The 16,839-nt window shown below is 38.5% G+C and overlaps 1 protein-coding gene across 4 annotated transcripts in view; it reads left to right on the top strand.

The window, feature by feature from the left end:
• Positions 1-11,605: 11,605 nt before the first annotated feature.
• Positions 11,606-16,839, top strand: part of TBC1D5 (TBC1 domain family member 5) — a 318,698-nt gene continuing 313,464 nt past the window's right edge. For 2 of the 4 annotated variants that reach the window (XM_082754395.1, XM_082754394.1), the window contains exon 1: positions 11,606-11,840. Coding sequence is in view for 1 of the 4 variants with exons in the window: in XM_082754393.1 (XP_082610519.1) it covers positions 11,813-11,840 (28 nt within the window). In the remaining 3 variants the exon portion in view is untranslated. The remainder of the gene's footprint in view (positions 11,841-16,839) is intronic. The other 2 variants (XM_082754396.1, XM_082754393.1) reach the window with 2 other exon arrangements.

Raw genomic sequence — 16,839 nt, 5'->3', positions numbered from 1 at the left:
ATTTTTATCATACACAGCTTATTTGTCTTATTGTCTGTGTTCACCTCACACTGCTTTGATATTTGCAATAATCTGAATACTTACTACAAACCTAATTGTGCCATCAAAAGAATGAGAGAACAGTGACTATACTAATAACTTAAGCAGCAAAACTGTTTGGTAAAATACTAAACAAAATGAGAAAGTGCAATATAGTCTACATTTTGTCTTAGTTAAATTTCACAAAGGAGCTTTATACTGAAGAAAAAGCATCTTACTCATTTACTTCTGATTACTAGTGCCACACATTGCATAAAACATACATAAAATGGGGCAGATTCTCATTTCATCTCTTTAAAATATGTATAAACCAGAAAACAACAACAACAAAAAATTAAAAAACAGAGAGCAAAATCTAGAATTAATATCCTTAATTTGGAGATACAGGAAAGAACTCTGACTATTTGAAGAGTCTGCTGTCACCTCAAGACTAGACTGTATGACTTTGGTGTACATTCAGAAACACTTTACTTCTGGAGGAGCTCTACTGCTTGTATTTCAATACAAAAAAAAAAAAAAAAAAAGATGACAGAATCTTCCCATCAGTTTCTCCTGTGACACATAGAATAGAAAATCAACAAGAATATTTTTTTAAGTTTAGTTGTAAGTTGAATGGAAGGTAGATACTTTGTAGTTAGGGAAAAAAAATAAATAAATAAATAAAAGGAAATAAATGCTTGCAAGACAAACTTATATATATGAAGAGAAATAGCTTTACTTTCTGAACCTTTGATTAGCTCAGCTGACTCCAGTGAAGCAAGTTGAGGCTCCTTTTCTGTGGAAAATCAGTCCTATAAAAGACAAGGTATTTTTGCAGAGACAAAATCCTGTTTGGGAGTAAATTGAGAATTAAAGTTCATGGATTCCTTTTATCTGATCATATTCCAGTGAAATAATAGAGATAATTCGAAGAGAGGAGAATAAAAATGGTTTGCACTGGAGATTCAATACTCTATTACTTAAGGATAAAGAATTTCTAATAGCCATTTAAACGAAAATCAAGGAATATATAAATTTTAATTTGGTCTTTGCTTCATATCGTACTGTACTGAAAGCTTTCAAAGTGACTTTTAGAAGCCGGATTTTAGGTGTATGTCATGAAATTAGGAAATGCCAAAGGCAAGAAAAATTGGAGCTATTAGCAAAGCTAACAATAAAAAATTAGAACATCAAAAATCCCATAGTAAAGAGCTTATGTAGAATTGCTACAGATTAAGGCACTATTGAATAATATTGCTGTTAAAAAAGCCAATTATTTTTATAGAGCAAATAATTTTTTCTATGATAATTCATATAAAAATGGTAAATGGTTAACTGCCTTAATAAAAGGGGAAGAGAAATCTCAACATAACAGCAATTTATACAAAACAAGGGGCGATAATGAACAAGAAAAATCAGGTAAGTGATATCTCCAAGGCATACTATGACACTACATAAATCTGAAACTTCAGAAGATTAAATCCAAATTTTGGGATTGAAAATAATATATATTTTTTAACATTGGAATAAGAATGTTGGCTATTGTCCAAAAGATGCATCAGACCTCAGACATCAGGCAAAGAGCTGTTCATCATTTGTTTGTTTTTGTTTTCTTTTTAACACTGTATTTAAAGCACTTGGCCTCTTCATGCTACAGACCTTTAAACTTTCTTTTGAATGGAGCTACATGGTCCCTAGTACACTACTGAAATTATTTCTATTTGGACAGAGAAAAAAAACATCTGACTGTTCAGCTGTTGCTCTTTTTTTTTTTTCTCATCTGTGGCAAAACCAAGATCAACAAGATAAAAAAGGAGATGAAAAAATATTCACGGAGACAGGATGGATTCCATAAATTAGACTTGTACTATAGTACATGAGCAAGGTATTTAACATTGTTATTACTTGTGCCCCAAATATTTTCTTCTCCAAAAGTGATAGATTCAGTTTTGTTGAAAGACTAATCAGCGTTACTGGCAGTGCTGTATAGGTTTGTATGAAATATTGTCTTGAAAAGGCTGCTCTTAAGAGAAAAAGCTCCCATTTAATTAAGTCTTCAAACTCAAACTTATACTTGAAAGAAATTTGTTTTAGATGGGATAGCATAGCAAACTAGTTTGTTTGTATTTGTGAGTAAAACCATCTCTTGTCGAACTTAGTAGCTGAACCTACAGTGACCTCTGTAAGTGAAAATTCAGTTTTATTCTTGTCTTCTGCCGTGATGTCAGGCAAAATCCAAGAAGTCCAACAAAGACAAACTACTTCTGGTCATTTTCAGATTGTTCCCACCTACTCTGTTTTGAGGAAAGACTTGGTGGAGAAGTTATTCTTCCATTTAACTGGGAGCATTTGCTATTTAGGAACAGAGTGACAATGCAGGAACATTCATCTTCTGGTGTCTTCCTTTTAACTCACCTACTTTTCCTTGATGCTACTTGAAGAAGTTTTGTTTCATCTTAATGCTGAGATGAGCATGACAATTGGTCTCATACACAAAAACTCACTCCTGCTGGCCCTCATTCATCTGCTCAGGGTGAAATTTATAGTCAAGGAGAACTGATCGCATTGTATAAAGTTTAAAACCTTGGATTTCTTTCTTTCTCTTGATTTCATTTTCCTTTGAAGTGACAAGAAAAGAACTTCTTGTGCCTGGAGAAGTCAGAAGCAATAGTGTTCTTGGTGTTCAAGATTGGGATAGGATCATTGTAGACGGGACATAACGACAAGGGATATATTTACACTTGCCTACTAAAAAGAACTCCTTTGTGTGATGCCTTTGAGCTATCTGACTTTTGTTGCTAATGTTACAAGCTGACACTCACATTTTTTGCAACAGAAGATGATCGTCCTTTCCAAGTTTTCTACATAGACTTTATAGAGATAGGAAAAGGAATTACAAAAGGTCATAGAAGACATTACCAATTCTTCACACAGGTACAGTCCCCCCTCAAGAAAACTTGCCCTTTGATGGAAGAATGCCTTTTGTTTTACAACTCTTGGGGCAAGGATGGTTGCATCTCTTTGGTGTGCTGGCACAATAGTAGATACCCTCAAGCTTTATGATTATTTAGCACCACGGGGACTATTAACTGCTGGTAAGACTGCAGTTTGAATTATTGGATTTCAATAACAGTTGCAGACTTGGCCTTTAATCTAATTTCCAGTGTGCTGTTTTATTTCTGCCTCATCCAGCATGGTGTCAGCAATGCAGGATCAGGCCATTCAAATTTGCTTACTGACTGCTAATAAAACTCTATGTAGAAATCATGGTTTGAAGTCAGTATTTAACAAAGGACACAGCAAGACTTTGACTACTGAGAGACATTTTAATAGTTTGACTTTTTGTGATCCTGAAAACATTTTCATTTAACATGGGTTCAATGAATCAGCATATTTCAGGAAGAAAAAAAAAAAAAAAAAAAAAAAAAAAAAAAAGGCAAAGTAAAAACCAGACTTGTGTTCTCTGTGCTTTTATAACAAATTAAACAGATTAGAAAGATTATTTATTTATTTATTTATTTATTTATTTTAATATTTTTTTAAGAAAAGGTGTGTATGCTGAAGGGATTTGTTTAATTTGTTTGGGCATCTTTTGCAGTACATATTTATATTCTGTAAAATCTGGATTTGTTTGTCTGTGATGATGATCCAACCAGTTTGTATTCTCCTCTTTGTTCCTTGTGTCCTACCTCCCCATTTGTACACAAACGCTCTTAGATTTACTCTATAGTTTCACTCCTGCATGTACATAACAACACATCATTTAAACCCCCACCTAATACCAGCAGAATAGATTAAAAGCTGTTCAAAAAGGCCAGAAGTGTAGAGATAAATAACGGTTGTTATCTTTAGCTGAATCCATACTTGCAATGCGGACAGTTTCCATTGTCTTCTGCTGGCCCACTCAAAAGCTACAGAAGTTTATTAGGGGAGGAATAGGGCCAGTTGCCTCGGTTCACTCAAAGGGAAAAGAAGAATTACAGGGAGGACAGAAATAAGACAATCTTCCCTTGGCAGCACTGCATAAAGTGTTCTAGGGGAAACAGTTGCTTCATCCCTTCCCAATCTCTCACCGGTTATTACACTAAAATGCACCCCAGACAATCACTATCGTAATGAGGTTAACGGATATGATAAATTCAGCAGAAGCGTTCTTTGTTTTTGATTGACTTTGTGGCTGTGAACTCCTAACTTCATCCTTCCCACACTTTACTCTATCACAGATTTTTTTCAGGGCTAATTTGAATATCTGTTGACACATTTAAAGCTTTTTGTGAAATCCTTGAATAAAAATTGTGGCAATAAAAAGTAATATTATTGTGAAAACACCTTACGGAGGGAGTTCCTTTCTTTTCTAGGACACCCCTCTGGTGAAGAGACATGCTGCTACATCAGATCACCAGAGAAGCAAAGATTGTGCTTGAGCAAAGAGGATCCTGTGTACATTTTGCAAAGCCAGAGGGCAATTACTTTACTGCTGCCTGGCCCAGACAAACACTGCATCAAGAGAAAAGAAAATTTTAAACGCATTTTTAATGCTGCAAGATGGAAAAGGAGTGCCATAAACAATTGTCATCATTCAGTGTGTGACATTTTACTCATTTCAAATTGACAGTGTCCCTTTTAAGAGCCATAAAAATCTTAACAGTTGTGCTGCTGTAGGGCTTACACTTAATTGTTGTAAAAAACAAGTGGGAGTCAGTGTAATGAAAGAGGTGTTCTTGCCCTCAAATTCCTTTAGGCACTAAATTAGATATCTTCAAAATAGGGCATGGACCTGAACTACTGTTTTCTGCTTATCAAGGGAACAGTCATTTTCAGCAGAAATGAGAGGATGTGTGTTTTTTTTTTCACCTGTACATGGGCACATTCTATTGAATAAAATTCAGGAAATACAGAAATTGATGTGAAAACGAACCCTCTCTTTTCCTTTTGTTTCTGTCCCCTTGCACCTAACTTGCGCATACATTCTACACGCACACCATCGATAGTGTGCACAGCCATTTATTCTGATTTCTGTGAGCTAAGGGAATCTTTTGCATCAAAAGCCAAGCAACTGGGAATATTCCTAAGTATGTTGCAGGCTACCAAAAGGACAGTGTAAATGAATTATTGGAACAGCAAACCAGTTTTTAATAATGACAACTTTAAGATTTTGAATTATTTTTGAAAAAGAAAAAAAAAATAGAACCATGAATTGATGTGTGGAAAGGGATTGAGGAAAAAAGATAACTACAGAGGAAGAGAAATCACTGAGGCAGCTGGACAAGATAAGAAAAGAAACTAAGGTAAAGTTACTCCAACTTTCAATTCACTGTTCTTCTGCTTTTGGTTGTAGAGAACAGGCAGGCACTCCACCCTGGCTCTTTCTCACCTGTCTTGTCTTTTCCCTTTGTTCCTTTCCTCACGTCACTAGCACCAGTCTGTTCCCTTTATAAGTGTCAGCAGCAGGAGAGAAGTGTCATACAGCAGAGGAGGCTTGTTCAGGGCAGGCTGTGCCTCTCTGCTGGGAACAGGGGAAGCCTACCAGAACTGCACCATCTCACTCACTTACAAACTGCTTTGCAATATTTTGACAGAAATGGGCAAGGCAGAGGATTCTTAAAATTGCACTGGTTACCAAGCACTGAAGGCACATGGCTATAAGGGATAAAGGCTCTTTTAATCAGAGGGTTTTTAAAATTATTATTTAAAAAAAAAAAATACAGCTACAGCTCTAGCTTCATGCCTGTATATCCCAACGACGGTTGTAAAGCTGTCAGAATGCTGGAGCTGTCTGCAGTGTAACGAAAGACAGCATTAGCTTCACAGCGACTTCCAACATTGAAATAACAAAATTGAATAACATTGCTTAAATACAAAAAAGACTAACCTTTTTCAACAATATTTTTATTTAAAGAAATGTCATTTTCAGCAGAGGAACAGATTTTGCTTAAACTAAAAAAATAATTAAAAAATCAAAATTTTTCCCAAACTTATCATTTCTAAGTAAAGATCGGACCATCTGCCCACTTATACCAGCTGGGTGTCTGGCCATGAAAGTCTGATATTTCATGCCAAATTGAGTAGTTATCAATGGCTTATTATTTATTTATTTGTTTACTTAAATAAAATAAAATAAAATCAAGCCACTCAAAGATAGCTGGTTAAATTGTACAACTTGCAGTCCCAGTGTTGTTTTTCATTATATTTTTAAAGCACTTGATGAATGTGGTTGCTCTGTAGGCCCCCAGTTGAAAGCCTAGTGAAGTGCCATCACTTCCAGTGGAACCCCAGTCAGACTTGTAGTTTTCAAAAGAACACAAATGTTTGTTTATCAAAATAATAGTATCAACTGCTATTTGAATGCCTTATTTATCTACTGTATTGAAGTGGCTAATCAGTAGTAATAGCTCATTATTAAATACAAATGGTTTCTTACTTACATAACTAAGGATAATCTTCTCTTGTCGGTTTTGGCTTACTTGCTAGCCATCGCAGACTGCATTGGCAACCAAAGTACCTTCACTGGTCTTGCCAGCTTAAGTGGAAATAAATCTGATCTTCATTTATAAATTGCAGTTTAATATTGCCATAGCACACAAGATGGATTTGAAAATTTGCTTTTGACTCTGATTTTTTGTCAGAGCAGCCTTTCCTCCACAGCTCAGAGTTTCACAGCTTAGTTCCATTGTCATGTTCACTGACTGCAGTTTGATCTCAATTGCTGCATGTTGGTGGTACATAGTCACTGGAACTGTAAAAATTAAAGATTTCATCCCTTGCCAATGCAGAATTGCTATTTATTTAGTTTGGGGTCTATTTTAATTTTGACTCATTTGGGGACTTTATTCAATACACTAAGGGTTTGCTTAAACAGGGACACTCAGGAAAGTTAATCCAAAGTAATTAAAACAGTGAATTTAAAGTGGATTAGTTAAACCACATTAAACCCCAGTCCACACTGGGGTTTAATGTGGTTTAACTAATCCACTTTAAATTCATACCTTTAGTTAATTTGGATTAATTTTCCTGAGTGTCTCTGTTTAGACAAGCCCTAAAGCCCCAATCCTGTAAACAATTTATGCACACGAGTATTTGTATGTGATGTACTTAATTAGCCTCGATTCAAGAAAACACTTAAGCCCCATTGAAATCAATGGAACTTAAGTGTCAATGGAAGGTTTTTCCCGAATCAGGACCAAGGCACCACACGCTTAAATGTTGCCCTGGACACATATTCACAGAAATTACTGTGCGTTTTTGAATACTTGTAGCAGGAACTTTTCCTGATATGCACTTTCTTTTTTCTTTTTCTTGTTTCTTTTTCACTTCTGCATGAAATTTTCATATAGCTTTGCTCTGCTCTAACCAGCTTCCCCATCTCTCTGGGCACTGATCTAACAACTACACATTATGCTGACACGACTCTGCTGATGCACCGTGTGTTTCAATATCAGGAGCTTGGTTTCCTTACACTTTTCAGAGGAAGTCTCACCTGAGGCAAATTTTAGTTGAGCTACAGTGGAGTGCATGCTTCTCTTTCTTCTTTCCAACTGTAGCTTATCAGTCTGTCTTCATCTTGCTTGCTCTACTTTGCTTGATTCCTTTAAAAAGATTCAGAACACATTAAGTAGTGCCTCTTTGTCAAACTTGTGTGATGGATTTCATCATATTGAACATAACTGTCAGGATGTCAAGCTATGCATTTTCCTAAGGAGGGATGAGCTGTTTGGTTTCCTACTGGAAGTAGACACTGTATTTTGGCTGGTTTTTGAGAAATGCAAAAAATAATATGTGAATTTGATTGACTCCTATCACTTGACATACATGTTCACTGACAGCTTATCTAAACTCTGCTAAAATCAAGAATTTTAAAATTGTTTAAGGCCCATTTCAGTTAAAATGGGAACATCTGTGGCCAAGCCTTATTGTAATTTGGAAGCAAAACTTTTTCTTTCTTATTTTCTGTTTTTCATATGGATGTAAACAAAAAGGCTTAGATGGAGAACAAAAAGGACAGAACAATACTCATATTTAATTGATGATTTTCTTATGATTGGTAAATATTTTAAAATAATGTACAAAACCAGAACAGAGTGAACGAGAGATTCTTTGCAATGGAAATTATATGAGACTAATGGAAGAAAAAATGTAAAATCGATGTAACTGTTCCTAACACGTATGAATAGAATACACCTCACTATATGGTCTGGAAATGCTAGAAGTACTTTAAAGTGTTTCTTGGTTTCTCCTTATGTACAGTTGATATATAAGGGAGCTTCTTTTGCCTCATGGGAGAAGCTGCAGTCATTAAAATTTGCAAAATATCCTGAGATTTTCTCAGATTCCTGAGACTGTAAAACTTCCTGGATTCCAGATGAAACATGGGATCCAAACAAGTAACATGTGTAAGTATATTTATATAAACATGTTTGTATATGCAAACAATTGTATGTATATGCACACAATTATGGTGCATATAATTCATATGAATATGTTTTACAAATATGTGGAACTTTTTACATTCTTTTGGAATGTATGAGGTTGCTAAGTCAAAAACTGAAGATTTTTTACTTTATATTTCATTGAACTGGGAAATCTATACTATTTCAAAATAGATGAAATCCTGCTAACTAGATCACATGCATATTAATAGCTTTACTCTGTAGTTGATGAAAAAAAAAATAGAACCACCTAATGAGTTAGAAACTAGAATGCATTTCCAGATACTTTAACAGATAAGACCTAGAAGAAATGAGTCCAGGAGGTCTGTATTTTCCACTTCTTAAATTGGCTTGTACCATCATGTGTTCAACCAATCTAAACATTTCTTGAGCAATGAATACTACTTACATTTAAGATGTTAAGTACTTATATAAAACTTAGCTGAATTACAGACCAGTGTAATGAACAATGTAATTCACAAAGCAAGTAAATATAAAACAAGATTTTTCACACTTCCAAATAAAATTTTACCAAATCTTTCCTTTAAAAATATTTCTAGCCCTCAGAATATTTCATTCAACTCCTAATATAATAATTAGGAATATGTAACTACAGATATTATTTTGTTCATATATACAAAGCTTACATGTCTTATGACTCTACATATCGGTCTTATTTTGAACGTAAACCAAGGTGTAAGCATTTTGTTCTTAACCCCCCATAATCGTGTTAATACAGAAAACAGTATTTGGGATTTATTTTTCCATTTATTGTTGTGTAAGTAAAAGGGATTCATCCCCTCACAATGAAAACAGTGGTCTAATTTTGGGGTGGAACCTCCATTCAGGCTTAAATTGGCATTTTAAGTGTTACTATGAGCCTAACAATTGATTGCAAATGAAACAAGAATAAACTACTTTTGGCAGATTCTGCTGTTGTTTTTCCTGCTGGCTTTTGTTCTAGCTTTTATTTTCTATGGGAAAATTTTCATATTGAGAATACTGAAAGGGCCAAATCTTTTAAGACATCCCCTAAGTGCACACACAATTAGATATCCTATGCTCATATAATTACTCCAGTAGTTATTTAGACAACTCACAATTGCCTGATTTGAGTACACAGTTGGAGTATGTGCCAAAGGCAGGTGCATACTTTTTTTTTTTTTTTTTTTACAGTAGCACAAATCTACAGGTTTATAGAAAAAAGGTTTTGATAATTTCAGGGAAAAAAAAAAAAAAAAAAAAAAAAAACACAACATTTAGTGAATCCTGCCTATATCTTCAACATACAATGTGCTGTAACTCTTTACATTGCCCTTTCACCTCCCAAATGCATGCTACTTATACACGTGTTCTTATATAAAATGCACTGAATTCCAAAGGCAGAAAGTATGTATTTCCATGTGTTCATAGTGGACAGGTCATTGTGATATACACAGACTGACTGTAGATGGCTGTATGATTTCTAAATCAAATGCTGTGTCCTGTATTGAACAAAATTATTTCATTACTGAGCTCCTTAAAGTATTCAAAACATTTATTACTAGACAAGAATTAGATGCTTGACTGCTTGGCTTTTATTTTTTTTCTTAATATTGAGATGTACTCCAACATAAAAGACAGACAAACAGAAAATCATTATTTCAAACAGAAAATGAAGCAACCTGATTGAAATTAACAGATATGAAGACATACAAGGAAATCCTTATGTCTTCTTCTTTATATATATATATTTAAATCTACTAACATTTATCTTTAAATTGCTCTTTCTACTTTACACATTCTGTTGTCGCAAGAAATTTAAATGCATTGCTGTAAAACACTACCATCAGCAGGCTGGAACCTACTTTGGTCTCTCTTTTCTTAATCAAACATCTGGGAACCAAAAACATCTGTAGACTGGCATGGAGTTAAGATTTCCTCTCAAAGTATCTTTGGTAAATCCACACGGATGGGCTGATTATCTTGCCCTGAAACAGCCCACAAAGCAAAAAAGTTCTCTGGAAATCAGGAGAATTATAAGAAATGTCGTCAGAGATGAGATACAATACATTCATCATATAATTACTAAACTTAACACATTTTATTCTGGTTTTGTATTTCTAGGTACCTCTGATTGACCCTTCCTATGGTGTCCTGACGCATGATGTGAGAATCAAACTGCACCAATTTTAGGCTCATTGTTCCAAGATGCAGACTCAAGTAATACAGCTGCTTTAGCTAGTGCTGGATTAGGGACGATGTCTCTAATTTATCCTTTTTGTCCTGTACTTGCATACCCCAAGAACAGCTAGGGTACGCACTGCATTAGAAGGTGCAATTAGGAAGTTGTCACAAATTGCAACCTGGGGTACACTTCATCTTTGAATGGTTGTTGTTACAGTTCTTCTCACAAGTAAAACAAACTCCAGGGTACTAGAGTTTGTAAAATAGCTCACATTTCTTCTAGAGAGAAGAAATGGGAAAGTGTCAAATGAGAAAGGGTCAATGCCCAAGGAGCAGTAACTCAGTTTCCCGTGCCTCACACACCCACGGCTCTGCCCACCCTGCAGCCGGAGCACTGGGCAGGAGGGGATGGGTCATCCTGGGTGCCAGCAGACACAGCTGGGCACATCGCTTCGTGGTTTTGTGTTTTTATGCTCGTGACACCTCTTTCCTCCTTCCACGAGGAAGTTTGCTGAGTGGTTTGAACCCAGCCAGCAGGGGAGCAACGTACTGGATCCACTTCAAATAACCTTAACTTCAGCTGATTCCTGAGTTTGTTTCATGCACATAAATCCCCCGGGCTTCCGCAGAGGACGAAAGGCCTCGGAAAGAAGGCAAACCTCCTCATTTCAACAACTCCTAGCGCCCCTCTTTCGCCAGGAGCGGGCGGTGACAGAGCTGCGCGGCAGCCCGGGGCGAGGCCAGACCCGACCCTTCCCTCCCTCCTCCTCCTTTTGCAGCTCTCCCCGGTCCCCGGAGCACCCCCAGCCCCCCGGGGCACCCCTTAACCCCCTCGCCCACCCCAGCTCCCGGCCGCGCACATGGAGCAGGCGCTGCGGGCTGTGGGCGGCCGCAGCCTCACGGCGCAGCGGGCGCCTGCGCTCATGGAGCCGGGGGGGGGCGGTGGTTGAAGGGGGGAAGGCGGCGCCATCGCGCGTCCCCGCGGGCGGGCAGCGAGCCCCAGCCCTTCCCCTTCCCTTCCTTCCCTTCCCCTTCCCTTCCCCGGGCCGTCCCCCACCGCCTCCCCCTGCCCCGCGTCCCTCGCAGGGCGCCGGGCCGGCGCTGGGGGGCTGCGAGCCGCGCAGGGAGGGAGGGAAGGAAGGAGGGGAGGGCAGGCGGGGGAGGGAGCGGGGAAAGACAGAGAGAGGCTGAGCCAGCTCTTCATGCCACTGCAGGCAGCAGCAGCAGCAGGTAAAACCAGCCCCGGGGCGTCTGCTCCCCTTCACCCGCTTGCCCCCCTCTCCCCCGCAGGCAAAGCGCAGGCCCCCGCCGTGGCCTCTCCCGGCTCGCCGAGGCCGGCGGCCGGCGGCGGGCAGCAGCGGGGCCGGTGAGGCCTTGGCGCGGCGGGGCTGCCGCTGCTGCTCCGCTCCGCTCCGCCCGGCCCGGCCCGGCCCGGCTCGGCACAGCCCGGCCCGGCCCGGCTGCTGCCGCCCCCGGAGCGCCCAGGGCAGGTGCCGCCCGGCAGGGAGCTGCGGAGGCACAGCCTCGTTCCTGGGAGGTGGAAGCAGGGAGGGAGGAGGAGGAGGAGGAGGCAGAGTGGTCACAAGGCTTTCTTTCCCCTCCGGATTTTTTTTTTTTTTTAATTTATTTATTTTTTTTTTTTTTTTTAATTGGTGGTGGTGATGCTGGTGGCTGAGGAGGGGAGCTGAGGGCTGAGCGAGTGCTCTTTTTGCAGGCCTTGGGAAAGAGTTTGGAGGAGGAGGCAGGTTTCCCTCCACTTTGCTGCCTCCAGAGACTCTTCCTCCTTGTTCCCACCTGCCTGCCCCCGCCTGTGTTAGCTGACCAGCGCGCTGCCTTCAGACTGACAGCTGCAGATCGAGCTTCGCTGTCACCTTTCAGATCTAGTTTACCTCTCACCTTTGTTTTTCTACAGCAGCTCAGGTGCTGTAGGAAGTATGGATCCCAGTGCAAGTGCTGCAGTTAGCACGTTTTAACTCATTGTGAGTTTTATACTCACATTGCTGTACTGCATCCACCATGCATTTGAGATTCAAGTGATGCTGAGCATCCTGGAGGCTCTGTGGTCTGCTTTTAAGGGTCAGTTTTAAGGAATGTCCCATCATGTTGACATAACGTTGCTTTAGTGGTATATATAATTTTAAATACTTAACAACCAACAAACATGATAGTTAATACGTGAAAGATCCATGTTCCAAACTGTACTGGATTGGGAATCGGGACTCGAGAATACTCTCCTATTTTTGCCACGTGGCTACACAGCATTCGTTCACCACCTTGCTGTCAGTACTCCTGCTAACCTGCCTTTACAAAGTACTCTGAAGCTTGGTTAAAAAGCACTACATAGTAGAAGTATTTCTCTTCATACCAGTGAAACTTCATTGAACTTGTGATTTGTCAGTTCAGTTGTTTGCCGCACTCTAATTCAGCTACTTGCTGCTAATGTCCCTGTGAAAACTAAGCCTTCCAAAATGTATCCCAAATACACGTGGGCTGTTTGTTGGCATTGAAAATATTAAAAAAAAAAAAAATAATACTGAGTTAAATTAATCCTAGATCCTACCTCTCTTAATCATCATCTGCTGTTATCTTTGTAGCTTGCCAATTCAAACACCACAAGGCCTAGAACTGGGCAATAAGAACAGCATATTGTTTATGGGCAATAATGATTTTTCACTTTTGAAGCCAGTCCTTGTTTTGTAAAAATTGTCTGACTTACTGTCATTGTGAATAACTAATTGTTATATAATAACTTTTTTTTTTATTGAAATGTGTGGCCCACTCATATTACACACATGTAAACAGAAAACTAAACAAAGCCTGCCCCAAATAAATTGTTGAGTTTTTAAACTCTTTGTACACTTTCTTACTTGAAATTGGTAATTTCCATTGGGCCAACAATAAGAACTTAGCCTTATATAATTTGTGCACCTACATCATGAACTTCAGCTTATAACAAAGTATGAGAGCATGAGTGATTCCTCTCTACATATAAGTGTATACTGGAAAGAAGGTGCATCTTTTTCCTCCTCTGGATTTTATGATGGCATCATAATTTGTAGAAATCCTAGATATAGTCAACTCCTACGAAAACCGAACATTTCAAAAGATAATAAGAGCATCCTTTTGTTAGTGATGTGAAGATCAAGGCTGTTCTCCAGCTTTGTGCAAGCGTGACAAAGTAGGGGCTTGTAATGGTAGTGTTGTTCAAGGAGGAATTAAGCTGGTGAGGTTCTTGTGTGTTTCACTCCATTTCACCTGAGAAAAGCACGTGCTTGATTTTACACAAATAGTTTGCAGTTTCTGCTGCAATGGTAGCAAAGCTCACTTGTCATGCAAAAATGGTTCTTATATCTTTATCTTTTAAATGCTGTGGCACCTACCTTTCAGCAGTATAAATGAAAACATTCCTCTCACGTTTCCCGTTCTTTGCGTTATAGCACTGGGTTTACTTGAACATTGTTCTTTTCTCTTTGCTTTGCTTTCAATAGCACTTGTGTCTCTTGGACTTTGCTACCTCAAATTAACGTGCAAGAAAAGTGGGATTTAGGGAAAATGTGTTGCACATACTCTGCCTGCCTATAGTTTATGCAAATATAGAGATCTTTGCTGTCTCTGGGTTATTGTTGTATAAATTCATTTTTTTACTCCGGACGGACTATGCAAAGAACGGCTTTGCACTTCTCCCTGAAAGGAATTCTGTTGCTGAAGTCTTTTTAGAAAGTTTACTCTGAGCTCTGTCCTTAGGAGTTTTATCTTAAACTGTTAGGTATGCTGCTGTAATTGGCAACAGCTGTTGCTGAGAATTGTGGAGGATAGACAGTTTCGAAGATAATCAGCTCCTAGTCCATTTGAGGCTTTGTTGATTAGCACGTGTAAGAGAATTTTGGATCAGGAGCCGGTGATGACTGCAGAGTGCAAATGTGGTATGGTATGTAAACTGCTTGGCTTAGCCTCTACGCTGCTCTCTAGTAAGCTATAGGTTGTGTGTTTCTTCTAAGCCCGGAAATGTGCCCAAAACAGGCCACTCTGTAGCCCTTACATGCACAAATATTTGGCTGAGTTGTGCACTAAGAGGAAGAGGGTTGTGAAACAAGATAGGATTTGTTTGCCTCTGTTGGATACATCAGTGAAACTTAAACTTTTTTGACCCCCAAAAGAAGGGGCTTAGTTGTAGCCATTTCCAGTTTTGGGGAAAGCTGCTACTGTATTCTGTGTTTTGCTTGACAGTGTTTTTGTTAGTGAACCAGGTGTCATTGTGTGTTTGTTTGTTTATTTCTGATATTGCAGCGTGGCCAAGTACTTTATAAAGTGAATTTGAAAATGATGCAGAATTTGAAGTCCTTGTCACGCTGGATAGCATTATAATGGGATAAATCTTACTGTTTTTATTTGTTGAATAGAAAACAGAATGATTTCAATCGTACGGGAATCTGTGTGTGACAGTTGTTGAGGAGCAATAGTTGACTGTATTTACACTCTGAGAGCTGGAATAAGAAGTGAGAGCCACACTAGAGCAGTTCCTCAAACTGTGTTCAGACCTTGGAGATGAACACGCTGCATTTAGCAATCCATGTGGGTAAAGGCTGATGGATTACTAAACAGAACAGAAATAGGTATTTTGCTTCTGTTAAAGCTAGATGTGGGTTTCTCAAAGGACTGGACTCATAAGATGACCTGAAATCTACTTGGAAATAGTTTGAAAATAATAGGAGGAATGATACATGTATGTCACTGGTGTTAAACTGAGTGCGGCACAAAGAGGCAGTATCCCCGTATCTTGTGCTCTATTTAAAAAAAAATTACTTCTGTGCTATTAAAGTTGAGGGGCTTTTTGTTCTGTTAATGGGTCGGCAAATCTTTATTTTAGGTCTATTAAAGAACATTATTAGCACACTACTAATTAATCTAGTTATGCGAAAAGTTTGAATTGCGTGTAGTACCGTACTGAGTCCTGTGGTGCTGCATTGGAGCGGGGATCAAATCTGTCTTAGATGAACGTTTCACCTTAAATGTTTCAGCATCAGTTTTAGTCTGAGTGAGTTTTTCTCGACGAACTTACAGTTGGCTAAGCTGTTTTTAAAAGTGTATCAAGATACTGAGAATCTACCATTTACTTCTCTGGATGACTTGTTTCAGTGATTCATCTTTTCCACTATTTAAAAATAAGGCATGCAATTATTGTTTGAATACATTTGAATGCATCTGTCTTTCACTGGTTCTTGTTATCTTGTCTGAATTCTCTATGGTGTCGGGCTGCCTTAAAAAACTTGATTTGTCCCTTTGACACAGTGTTTTCATTCCTCTGTATGGTGGCAGCCCCTAGCATTTAAAGACAGATACAAATTTAAAAATACCTAGTCTTAAAAGAGGATCAACAGATCACAGATTAATGGGCTGACCTGGCTGCTCCAGGACTCTGGAATAAGTTTAACAAGTGTGCTGATTCGAAATGTTTGTCTCACAATGTTTTTTAACATCTGATCTGGAACATCTGTTTAACAAATGAGTTGGAAAGAAAATCAATATAATGTGATACAATTATACCATTTTGAATCTTCCCAGCTATAGAAGGAAAGTATTTATTGGCTATTTTTGATCGTTCTGCATGATTTTTAACACTTCTGCCACCTCTGTCTAGTCATGGGCCTATGCTGTTGCTTCGGGGGCTTGTTCCTAACGTTGTTGGCTGTGTTGTACAGGGATGTTTTACGTCTCTCAGTTTTTACACTTCATAAATCTAATTTATGTTGATGGTGATCCAGCCTCGCCTTTTCTGTATTGTTCTCCTTGCTTTATTTCTCTTATGCTTGCCTCTTTTATTTATTTATTTTCAGAAACATCAGCATTTAAACAACTAGTTTTAGCCAAAATTGCCCTTTCTGTTAGCTGTAAAACTGACCATAGATAAAAACCAGCTTAAAGATGGCTTTGGTTTTCACGCTTTTCTAAGATTTTTCCTCCCAATCAATTTTGTTCCTCACTTTTGTTTTCAGCTTCAGAAATCTTGAAACCTTAGGACTACAAGCGTGTACGTGCATGAGATGTTTGTTTAGGGAGGTTTCAGTGATTTCTGTCTGTCTGTGTAATCAGATTGCTATCAGTGGTTCTTAGACTATTCACAGTTCCCAGTCCAGTGATTTATTCATTTTAGTCATTATCATGGAATGTATGATAACTTCCCTGTGCTGGTTACTGTGAGTAGTGCTAGAAAACTGTTGCTAACAGTTTT

This window comes from Aythya marila, assembly GCF_965140915.1.
Source record: "Aythya marila genome assembly, chromosome: 2".
NCBI classification, from domain to species: domain Eukaryota; kingdom Metazoa; phylum Chordata; class Aves; order Anseriformes; family Anatidae; genus Aythya; species Aythya marila.
The sequence above is the reverse complement of the archived record's forward strand: the minus strand, read 5'-3'. Positions and strand labels throughout refer to the sequence as shown.